This window comes from Prinia subflava, chromosome 9 (genome assembly GCF_021018805.1).
Source record: "Prinia subflava isolate CZ2003 ecotype Zambia chromosome 9, Cam_Psub_1.2, whole genome shotgun sequence".
In the NCBI taxonomy this organism is placed as follows: domain Eukaryota; kingdom Metazoa; phylum Chordata; class Aves; order Passeriformes; family Cisticolidae; genus Prinia; species Prinia subflava.
This window is the reverse complement of record NC_086255.1, coordinates 20,691,858-20,704,449: the sequence shown is the minus strand read 5'-3', so window position 1 is coordinate 20,704,449 and position 12,592 is coordinate 20,691,858. Positions and strand designations below refer to the sequence as shown.

General features: G+C 44.9%; 1 protein-coding gene across 2 annotated transcripts in view; it reads right to left on the bottom strand.

Moving 5' to 3' along the window:
- The window catches only part of ADK (adenosine kinase), a 265,836-nt gene extending 253,244 nt beyond the window's left edge, over positions 1–12,592 (bottom strand). Inside the window, exon 1 of one of the 2 annotated variants that reach the window (XM_063405885.1) lies at positions 12,459–12,592. In XM_063405885.1, the coding sequence (XP_063261955.1) occupies positions 12,459–12,514 (56 nt within the window). In that variant the 5' untranslated portion in view covers positions 12,515–12,592. Of the gene's footprint in view, positions 1–4,013; positions 4,141–12,458 lie in introns of those variants that run through there. The other variant, XM_063405886.1, reaches the window with a different exon arrangement.

Sequence of the window (12,592 nt, the reverse complement as noted above, 5' to 3'; positions counted from 1 at the left end):
CTAGGAAGTTCAGAAACATTCCACTTAAACTTCTGGGCAAACTCTCCTCCAAATTCAGTATAGTTGTTTCTCACAACTAAATGTAGGACAGCAAAACCTGACAGCATTTTAAACACATAAAACTTTGAGTAGATTAACACTGATTTCTGTGAAGAAATCAAGTTAAGTGCTATAAACTGTTTACCTATTTTTGCAAGTAATTAAACACATAAAATAGCACACACTAAGCTCTAGCTGTGTATCTTCAATTAATATGCATTACTACATTTTTGGTTCTTTCACCTGGGTGTTAGAATTACCTAAGTCCCAAGACACTAAGAACACATAGAAGTCCCAAGAACTTCTATGCTTAAAAATACATATTAATATTCCATTGGAAAAACAAAGAAGAAAAACCCATACACTCCACTTGTACTGGGGACTGGAGTTGTGTCTTTCCTTAACTGTCACTATATTTGACAAAAATACTTTTATAGGCAAAATGGGAAAAGTCTAAACAGTTCCTAAGTTACAAATTTTCAAAAGTCACCAAGCAGATATTTAAGAGGTTGGACTCCATCTCAGAGGTCTTTTCACACACAACCGATTCTATCATCCCCAGTGTGATCAGCATTTTCTAATACCAGCTTTGTGAACCAGTCTGGAAAGTCCTACTGTTAGAGAGGAAGACTTGACTGTATAAATCGTTTGCACGTTCAACCTGACTAACCCAGCACTGGCTACATTTAGTGCGATGCAAATCACCATTACCCTCTTGAGGAGCTGCAAAGTCTCTGCACTGTTATACCATTGCACTTCTTGTGGCACTACATGAGGTACAGCAACTACCTGGCTTCAGTTTGTTTCTCAGTAAAAATAAAAAAAAAGGGGTTTTTAATCTTATATACTCTGTAAAGCCACGTAAGCCTCTGTAAAAGCATAAAATAAAGCAAGTATTTATGATTCTGGAGAACGCTAAATTTACGAGACTTCAGAGCAAAAAACTGAGTTATTAAACTGTTATATTCTCAGCAAGTTGAAGACTTTGAACAGTAGATTTGAACTTTATAGACCTCATGTTTGCTGTTCAGTCACACTGGTCATCTGCAGTGATTAGATTTCAGTGATTATTTCCAACCAACTAGGGATAAAACACAGTGAGGAAGCAGTAATAATTTCCTGAAATTTGAGATTTATATATAGGTTATTTGGGAACACATCTCTGCCACAGACACAGAAGACACTTCTGTAGTCCCCAGCCTCCTTGAGTCTCCCCAGTCCCTTCTCTTTCACTGGAGTACTGGTATCATTCAAAAAGGATGTTCTTGTTTAACCCAACTAACCTACTGCAAAAGAATATCTGGATCACCTCTTCAAGAAGCAGGTGACAGCTCCTTCACCTGCACAAATTAAGTGCATATATCATTGACCACACAGTCAGCATCTGTGTGTGTATATGCACACAGACACACCAAGAGAACATATATGTGAACAGGATACATACCTTTTAACTCTAAACTACAAATAAGATGTTCATACAAATCTAAAAGTTGTTTGGACACAAAAATACACCATCCATCTAGCAGGCAAAACTACAGAACAGTAACTACAGGAAGCGTTGATGTACATCACATTTGCACTCATAACTATTGACAAGGAGCAATGTATTTTGAGTTTGGCTTTTAACTTAGGACCACATGAACTGTGAGTTGCAATTACAAGTTCAAGCAATGTAACTCATTAAGTATGAGTAAATCTTCACCTATTAGGCATTTTGTTCAGACATTACCAAAATGACTGATTTTACACAAATGGCCAGTGTCTCACACCTTACTCTCATCACAAGTGGCAGAAGTAATAAAATGAAACCAAACTGAATAAAAACAAAACAACAAACTCTAACAAATAAAAAAGAACCCACAAAATCAGTACTGAGCTACTCTTGAACCTTTTTCAAGAAGTCAACAAAATTAACTGCAACTGAATGATCTGGAAAGCTGTGTCCAATCTCATGCTCTATTGCTGCAGGCATTTTTTAAAATATGGTCCTGATTCAAGCTGGCTGCTGAACATTAGCAGTACTATATCCAACTATCACACAATATTGTTATCATCCCATGCTGCTGCGCACTTCCGTGGAGAGCAACATCAGAATATCAGTGAAAGCTTATTATTAGTTACTGGCACAGAGACAGGGGAATATTTTGGGCCTTTGGATACTGGCAAGTCAGAAAGCCTTAAACATGACTGAGACATCTGAGTGTGCAATTGCATGGCAGCACACTGTGTACCTAGTCTTCCTTTTACAAATTTAAAATATCATCTTGTAAGATCTAAAATATTAGTATTTCTAAAGAGTTTCACTATGCCCTTTAATGTAAGGCAAAACACGGCATGTTTAAAGCCTGTTCTCAGCATATCCATTTCAGTTTAAAGCCCCATACAACACAAGATTTGAACTTACCAATAATTTATATGTGTAGCTAAAGCACAACAGCAATAGTGTCAGATTTATAGCACTCAACTAGTTATAAGCTCTCAACTAAGAGCATCCTTCCCTCATCCCACACACCCATGTAACATCATTACAAGTAGGATGACACTTACTGTTAACCGTAACTCATCTAACACAAAAGTACCTCAGAACTATTATTCCATCTTTCCAGAGTTCAGACAATCTTCTTGCATCATTGGTCAGCAAATCACTTTAGCATATAGACCTTAAATATACAAGGCAGCCTGCAAGACTGCTCACGTGTTTTCCTGACATAGGTGTTAAGCAAAGACAGTATTTGGCTAAGCAGTTACACAATTACATACTGACTTAGAGAAACATCTTCAGTGAAGATTTCATTTATTATGAAACTTTCGTAGTCTTCTAAAGTGACAAACTCACAGGTTTCAACTTTGAAAACAAGCCTAAAAGCTTTGGCCTTATGTAAGCAAGGCTGCCGCAGAAAAAACTGTTCCACCACTACCCAGCTCCTCACACAGCTGCGCTAACTCCACAAGCTCCAACAGTGAAATACTACTGCAATTTCAAAGTTACCGTCTCGGTCAGAAGCAGAAAAATGAAACCTGATACACAGTTTGGAGAGTGGAGAGAGGAGATGGGAGAATTGCCTTGAATTATCAAATTGAACTTGGAGTCTGCAATGTTAGGCATTTCTTTAGCAGCCGAAGACCTGATCAAAGGTTCCCGATTGACTTCACAACATAACCCCATCTTGAGATGAAATGTTGGGGGAGAAAAACTATTCCCTCTTTTCACTGAATGTTATGTTACGGGCTTGTCACGCTCCAGGTTTTGCTGCGAGGCTGATAGCACCACAGCTCCAACAGCCTGCCAAGAGCCTAGCCTGCTGTTAAGACCCTGCTTCTCATTATTGGGGATTCTTTTAAAACCTGGTTGCAGTCACGGCAAGCTACAGCGAGGGTTTAGGGTTGCACCGCGGCTGCCGGAGCCCCTCCATACGCGTCCTCCCACGCCCACGGGCGGCGCCCCGCGGCGGGCGGCGGCCGCCCACACCCAGGCGCTACCTGTGACAGCGGCACCGCCGCCGAGAGACGCCGCACGCAGCCCCCGGCCGCCGCCCCGCGGATCACCTGAGGGCCGGCCCGGCCAGCGCTGCTCGGGGCTCTCGCCCCCGATGCCGCTGGGCACCGGCATCGCCCAGCGCCGCCGGGAGCGCCGGCCGGGCGCGCCCACCTGCCCGCCAGAAGCAAACGCGGCGCCCCGGGAGCGCTGTCCCCACCGGGCTGAGGGGCCGGCAGCGCACCGGCACGGCTCTCCCGCCTTCCTCGCCCCAGGGGAGCGGGCGGGCAGCCGCCAAACCAACTCGCGGCATTGGGAGAGGGATGGGACGAAGCTGCGCTGCCCCGCAGCTGATTACACAGCGGGGAGAAGAGCCCGGCTGCGGCGGAGCATCGCGCCGGGCGCCCCCGCCCCGCCAGCGGGAGTGCATCAGCACCCGTCGCACCTTTCCCCGGGACGCGGGGCTGTGCCGCGGACGCTGCGCGGGGCTCGGCGTTACCTGAGAGTGGCCATGGCTCCACGCCCGCCCGCGGCGGAGCCCCCGGCAGCAGCACCGGCACCGTCGCCTCTCCGCCCGGCGCCCGCGCCTCAGCCGCGACTGAGCGCCGGGCAGCGCTCGGCCGGCCCACCGCGCGCCCCGCCCCGCCCGCTCGCGCGCCCCGCCATTGGCCGGCGGCCGGCGGGGGCGGGCCCGGGCCCTGCGGCGGCCGCGCGGCGCGAGGAGCCGCGGGGCGCCGGCCGCGGGCCCCGCGCCCCGGTTCGGCTGCGCCCGGTACCGAGCGGCGCCGCCCGCCCGGCACCCCGGGGCCGCTCCGCCGCCATCTTTGGTACGGGCGGAGAGCGCGCTCTCCCACATAGCCCCTGCTGCTGCTGTCCCCTCCGCCAGCCTCGGCGGCGAGTGCGGGAGACAGTGACAACTGACCGAAAACCAGAAAAGTTTCGTGGCGGAGCGCAGAGGTGCGAGGCTCCAGCCGCACCGCCCACAGTAAAGATGGCCAGCGGAGCCGCTGGCAGCGCTGCCCCCCGGGTGTCACGGGGCCGTGGGAACCCAGAGCAGCCCCCGCCCCGGCGCTGTCCCGGCCGCGGGCTGACGCCCGCCCTGACACACGATCTCGACACGAACGCGCTTTTGTTCTTTTCGTTTCACTGCGCCTTGGGACAGACGCGAAGCCGCCCTGAGTGACCTCGCGCGGAGCCAGCCTTGGCCGCAGGCGGCGGCCGCCGGGCCGGGCTGCCGAGCCCCGGGGCGCATCGCCTCACTGCCGGCTGCCGGAGCCCTGGCAGCCACCTGTGGAACGCAGCTTCGGGTGCCCAGCCGGCCAGAGGGCACGACTGGAGACACGGGGAGGAAAGGGCAGCCCGTCATTGCTTACCCCCTTTTCTGATTCGCCTGACATTGGCAGGAGTGCCGCATGAGAAAGGGAAAACCTCGCTAAAGCCAGGTTTCTATCGCCACTTTGACAGCCTCATTTGGCTGTCAAAGTTACTGTCACGCTGTGCAGATTTGGCACTTTGTTAACTTACTAACACCAGAAACACTGATTCATGAAACTGAAGTCAATAGGTTGTTTTTGCCAAAAGTGAATCCCACATAGTTAAGTATTGCTGTGTCACCTCTAACTAAATATTTAAACTTCAAAACTTCGTAATCCTGTGGTTATTAGTCTGAAGTTTCCCTTCCTTTCCATCTACAAAATGGGAATACTGTACTCAGAAAAATTAATGCCAAACTTTCCATCTATTTCTGATTTTGGGGTCTCTCAGAGGAGATGATGCCAAAATATGACACACTGATGAAGGTCAAGGACCTGCATTGTCATTCGAGAATAACAGGAAAATTTATGCTCAGCATCTGATATAGGACAAATCTAGGTTCTCTAAATCAGACACTCAAAATATAATCACCACTTATTGAACTCGGCACAAAATTCTCATTATTGAAATGTGTCAGGGGTCCTGAAAAGTCAAATAGCAGTGGGAAACACATCCATCCTCTTACTGTTAGAGCAACACAAGGTACAAGAGGTCCTCAAATTCTGAGGGAGGATTTTGAACTCTATTGAAATGCAAATACATAGATACATAATGGCTGTATCCTCTGATTCATGTTGAACCATTTATTATGTCTAGTTTAGCAGTTTCAGTGCTTAACAGCCAAACCTCTGTTTTGTAACCTAGAAGGTGGGGGAAGAGGATCCCATCATCAGCAAATATAATAATAGCTACATAACTTGTTATTGTATGTAACTGTAGAATGCAACTGTCTTCTTGGTTCTGTCACTGCATTCAAAAGAATAAAAACATTTTTTTAATCTAGTTGTAGATTCCCTCATGAATAATTGCCTGATTCTAACAAGCACATGAAGATATATAAAGAAAAATAGACATAATACTTCAACATGAACTATATTTACAGTAACTTGCAACATACAGCTGCATATTATGAATAGTAAGCTACAGAGTAAGATGCCAAATGAAGTACCATCAAATGGTATAAGCATATTTTCTCTAAATACTTAAGCATATTTTCTCTAAAAAATATCAACATCTTTTCATGGAATAGCATGTATGACACCTCAACATTGGTCAATAGCACTTTATAAGTGTCCAGCTATTCCCTGTGCTCAACCATCGTGCTTGTGCTACCATACAGGTTCTAGTGCTGCTGACATCTTCGAGACACCACCTATCCCTACCGCCACTCATCTCTGGGCTTTTAGTCATCTGCCAGGGAACTGCTAAACATCCAGACCTAACCTGAACCTAAGCTGAGAAACAGCAACCAGGGTATCCCTGGAAAAATGGATATAATTTATGGTCATTGAAAGATGATGTGCCCCAAGTTCAACTCACAGCCCCACCATGTATGTGCTGGGCAGCCAGCCTGAGTTTGCTCAGCCTTCCTGACTCCTGACCTTCCAAACTCGCTCTGCTTGCATGGGGCAGCTGACCTTGCCTTCCCATGTGATTTGGCCTCAGAAATCCCCCCGAGAAACATGGAATTCACAGCTTTTGCATCTAAAAATATATAATAACTCACAGGGTCTAGCCACAATTTCTTGACTGCTTTTGTTACTGTAGAGCACAGAAATCTTCATGACCATGTAAGTTTCTGTAGATATGATAAACAACTTCCTTGAATGATTTCACTAAGATGTTTCCTTTCAAGTACACTATGAATCCAAAATGAACTCCACTCCTACCTGATAAAATAACTGGCAGGCATATGAGAATATCATACTTCATTGAAGTAATCCATGAAACCCTACACATTATATATTTGTAACTTGTATATCCAAGAGATAGGCAATCTAGGCCTCAGCCTTGGACTAATGTGTTATGTTTTACACCACAAACATTTGGTATAAATCTTAGAGTTTACAATATATAAACAAAAAGTTCTCTATTAACCCTCCTATCTTCACTCAATTTCTTCAAAGTACAAAAGTAAGGTTGATCTTAGATAAGCTGCCCATCTGTTTGCAAGACAGAAGGGTGATATTTTATGTAATAGCCCCAGCAAACATTATAAAATAGGACTAGTGAGCAAGTCCACAAATTCTCTTTCAATAACAGCATTTTGCAGAAACTTCTCTGCAGAGAGAACTGAATATCTTGCAACATAAAACCAGATGCATTTTTAGCTTGTACAAGTTCTACTTGAAAAGTATGAAAAATCTTCTATTATTTTAAAAATTCCACAACATCATCCCATTTCTTTTCATGTAGCTTCACAGAGTATTCAGCTATAAAAGCAAAGTCTATAAATCTGATAACTCTTCAGCATATTGCAGACATCTATACTTTCTTCTATTTTATTCTAATCAAATAGCATAGCCCTTGAGACAGTTACAACTGCTTTGTACCGCTGAATGTACAACAAAAAAACCCCACAACAATCTTTCACTGTAAATGAAATCCCAAGGTAGCATAAAGCCAGAAAGCAGCTTTATCTTACCATCCTTCAAGTGCAGAACAGCTTCGACTGTGGTCAAACAATCATTATGGAAATTATTACAGCTCAAAATGGAAAAAATCCCTTTCCCTTCCCTGAAATCTGAGTAATACCCAAAGACCTCTCTCCTTCACACAAAATGCGTTTGATATTATATAAATAATATTTGTACTACTATTATACATTATATGAATAATAAATTTTTAAGAATCAATGTATGTAAATAAAAAATGAACAGCCTTGAAAAAAACATTGTGTTCACATGGTATCTGCAAATTCAATTTACTTTTTTCAAGAAGATAAGGTTTTCCAATACACTGTCAGCAAATAGTAATTAATGACCTTTAGATAGCAACCCCTTCCTTGCTTCTGAAACTGGTTTTGTGAAATATTTGTGTACCATGCCTGTGTAAGTAACTACCAAAATTCGATATCACAACCTTGAATCACAAGCCAGAATTTTGCTTCCAAGATTTCCACATGAAATATACCTTAGCAACAGCAGAGTAAGGCAAGCTCTCCTTTTACAGAATTTCACATTGCTGCACTAACACCATAGTCAGCTAATTATACATTCATTCAAGTCTCTTTCCTGGACATCTTCCTTGTCTGTTTATCAGCAATATTGGTAGATCCAATGAGGTGTGTCATCCTACACAAACTGTTCCTTTGGTTGAAAAAGTAGGAACTCAAATCTCAGGGTTTCAAGGTTCAAGATGAAATAGGACTGTTTACACTGGCTGCTCTCTCGAGGTAATCCAGCCTGCAAGCAGCCTCAGGGACAGAACCAGCCTCAGGGACTCAAGGGAGGCATCCACAGGGCACAGCTGCACCTTTCTGCAGGGTACTGGCCAAGGCTGTAACACAAACTACTCTTGTGGTGTGACTCTGCTGGCCAGCTGGGCTGCAGGTAACATTAGCGAAGAGAGAAAGAGAGCTTGTGGTCCAGAGAACAAAGAGCTTTCCCACAGCCTCCTTTCCTCAGGTTACACACTCCCTACTATAGAGCAAGGAATTACTTCAATTAAAAGGATGAAACACCATGGCAAGCTTCTCCAAAACAAGAACACAAAACTGTGGAAACATGACACACGCTGTGCAAAATCCCAGAGGATTACATCAAAGGCCAGGTGAAGACACTTGTCAATGGTAATTTGAGAGTTACACATCTGAACAGTGGAAACCAGTGCCTGTGCTGTAAGAGCACAGTAGTTTCCATGCTGCAAGTCATTCCGGTTTTCGATATATTTCTGTCAACATAGCTAGGAAGGGAAGGTAACTGCTGTTATGTCCTAAATAAAACAATATTAGCAAGCTCTGTTGTAGTGTCTTCAAGCGTATTTGTTTGTCTGAGTTCTAAAGGGGACTAATTATTCATCTGAAGAAAAAGTCTATTGCTTTAATTCTGGAAACAAATGCAGCAAAGTGCTTGAGTTCAGATCTTTCTTTGACCTGAGGACACTACAAGTACCAACATGGGAAACATTACCTGTCTTTGCAGATACAAGAAATAGGAAAGTAAGAAAACTATAAGCCATGAAGACAAAAACTGAAATGAATACAAATGGGGAGCAAGGTGAAATTAAAAACAAACAACAAACCAAGATATAAAAGAGAAGGGAAAATTATTTACTAAATTCTAACTGAAAGCTTTGTCACAGCTAACTTACAATATTCAGAATCTTCTTTCATTTATAAAGAGTTGATGTAGGAATAAGCTAAATAGTCAGCTTATTAAGAAAAATAAAAATGTGTGAAATTAGCAATATTTTTTTAAGCCGCTAGTATCGAGCTTTCTAAAATCTAGTGGAATGGGAATGACAAAGGACTGCTTTTGATAACAATAATGCACAGAGTATTTGATAATTTATTCTTATAAGGAAGAGATGTCTAACGGTAACAGAAGAGGAGGCATACTTTGTACTTTTAGTATGAACTATTTGCCAAACTCAATGCTTACACTGTCCTCATGTAGATAAACTGATTTGTTCAAACAACTAGCCACGTCATGACTATTCAATCAATACAGCAGCTGCAGGACAGCCAGAAGGTCATAATGCAGCACAGGGGACTTGACAAGTTTGTGTGCAGAAGGAAAAAATGAACATGCATATTCCTATACAGACACGTACATGTAAGCTCAAACATTTCTACAGAAAATGTCCAAATTCTTTCATAACTGTACCAGGTTGTTAACAGAATCTGCTTGTGGTTTCACAGACTTCCCTAACAAAACCAAATATAAAAGGACACAAGTTCTTAGTAATTCTCCTCTAAAGTAACACCTCATGATGTTTCTAGCAAGTTGATGCTGCCATGCAGTGACAAGCCATTTGCAGTTTTGCAAGCCCATTTTCTGCTCAAACAGTGCAGTTCATACACATACAATGATGTTCTACTTCACACAGCAGAGCTGCAGTCAGAAGCCCGAAACAAGGCAGCGCACATTAATGGCCTTGCCTAAAGCCCATTGGTTTGTAGGGGGGATTTGCGCCCGTCAATGAAGACAATGCAAAACCTGCCGCCCAGCAGATGAATGTCAGCACAACACATTGTTGGGCTGGGAATGCCAGTGTGGGTCTCAGGCTTTGTGTGCTGCTCACTGGGTGGCAAAAGCCAGCCATCCTATGCTGCTTTCAAACAAGTGTAGCTTCCTGAACCCAGTCAGCTTTGCCTACCTCATGAGGGAGTGATATTTGCTTTCCTTTGTCTGAAACGGTCTAAAAATGTATCCATGAAACCTCTATGAAGCCACTTCGAGAGAGAAAATGATAACGACAAAAAAAAGAAAACCCAGGGAAAGGAAACATTTGCTATTGTTGATGAGGTATGGCTTGTATTGCATTGCAGAATTACATTTTTTAACGTCATTTTCTATACTGAAATGGTTTTCATGATAGTCACAGGAAAGGTTGGGGTCGACATCATATGGGAGGATAAATATGGTACAACCATCCTTGTTGAATCCATTAGACATGGTCTTCTGAAGAGGTGGGAGAGACTCAGATCTACATGTTGAGAACAAGGAATTGTTCTCTACAGTCTCCTCAAATTCTTGGTATAACAAGTACAATGCTATTCAGCCCCAACATTTTCAAGTGATTTTTTTACTTCTTTTCTAATCTCTAGATAACTGTTTCCAAGCATATCTCGCAGTGCTTTGCATTAACAAGTGAACCTTTTTACAAACACAGCCATAGAACCTCGACCCGTCTGGTACCTTCCCTAGCGGCCTTTGAGTGCCACAACAGCACTCAGCCAAACACGTTCTTGCCACTAGGTTCAAATGAGTGCTGAGGTCTGCCAAACCTAGTCCAACCACCAACTGCTTCATGAGTTCAGCCTGTGGCACACAGCACACATCAACTTCATTTGATCACCAGTTAATTATGGCATTTCTCCTCTTACGAAACAGAGCTGGGGCCTATTTACACTTTGTCTTGAAATAACTTGCAACAGAATTAGCATATGCAAGTTCTAACAACGTTCCTCATGTTTTATCTATCATACCTTACAGAAGTAGTATCTGCAGTTTAGTCAGTTGTTACCCGACCATGTCACCACTGCCTTTCATTCCACTGCAAACAACCTTTAAATTTTTAACTCAATATGGCAATAATATTCTCAAATTTAATTTTTTTTTCATGTTTCATCTTAAAATGCTGCTTCCTGTAATAAACTTTATAAACAGAAACATTGCAGCTGCCAGTTTCTTGCCTCATCTTGCTTTAGAGGCCATGGAGATAACTGTTGTTTTCTGACTACAACCTTATCTTGCATGCCATTTATTTGCTTTAAGAGCTCAATTGCATCTTCCCTCTTCTACTACCTGCAACTGAGCTCGTCAACCGTTATTAAACCTGAAAAGTCACCTGGCAGCCAAAGAAGCAAGTACCATGACTTTGACAAATTTAATAGGATTATCTCTTTCAATAAGGACATCAGTACCAAAAAAGACTGTTCTCATCTTAGTACTGAAGTACATCCCTTTTATGCTATATTTGAGTGAGTTATTAGTTATCAGTTATCACCAAGATAATTTTGGACCTTTCAAGCCTCATGTCAGTAATTCTCTCCATGCACTGAACACTTGAAAGGAAGTCAGCTGTCTTAAAATTAAATTCATATCTGAATAATCCTGAGAAAACAAATCTGAAACGGCACCAAAAAAAAAAGCTGCTCTACAGCTCTCAGTACTCAGAGTTCCCATTTTGACTGTGCATCCTTCATTAAGAAACCTTACATTTTTCTGTTAAGACATTTAAAAATAAATGACTTATGTCTGTGCAGGCCATCATTCAGATGGGATTCAGTGCTATTGTACTGTGATCACAGAAATGAGGAAGTATAGTAAATCGCATAGTTTATTTCAATACGAAAATATTTTGAAATATAGCACGTGTCTTGAAGAAAACATAACTGTTAACGCGGATTTTCAGTGTCCTGCCCAATGGGGACAGAGACCCTCGCACGGGTATTACTAGGAGCATTCTTCAGTGGCTATTTTCAAAGGGGAGGCAGACGGAATGACAACCCCAGCTGTGCTCCAGTACGGGGGCCACCGCCGCGGGCAGCGTTCCGTTTCACCGCACTCCCTCCAGATGCTCAGCAGCTCATTCGCACTGCCCGAGCCGACCCCGGGGCACAGCGCGGCCCCGCGCCGCCCCCCGCCCCTGCCCGGCTGCGGGGAGCCCAGCGCGGCGGCGCCCGCGGGCACCGCCGGGCCCGGGCAGCGGTGCCGAGCAGGAGCCGGGGCGGGGGGACGGCCCCGCCGCCGCCTGCACGTGCGCCCGGTGCCGCGGCGGGGCCGCCCGCACCCCCGAGCGCAGCCCGGCCGAGCGCAGCCCGGCGCGGCGGGACCCTGCCGGCGGAGTCCGACCGCACCGCGGAGGCGGCACGCGTCTCGCCCTCCGCCGGGGGCGGCACCAGCGACCCTCCGGCACCCGCAGGGGCTGCCCGCGAAGCGGAGCCCGTCCCAGCGCCCGTTACCTCAGCTGTTTCTGCTCCAGCTTGAGCTTCTTAGCTTGCGGCTCTCCCGCTGCCATCTTCGCGCTGGGCGGCGTGCGGCGCGCTCCGCTCCTCTCGGCCCGCCCGCCGGCCCCGGCCCGCCCCGCCGATCGCGC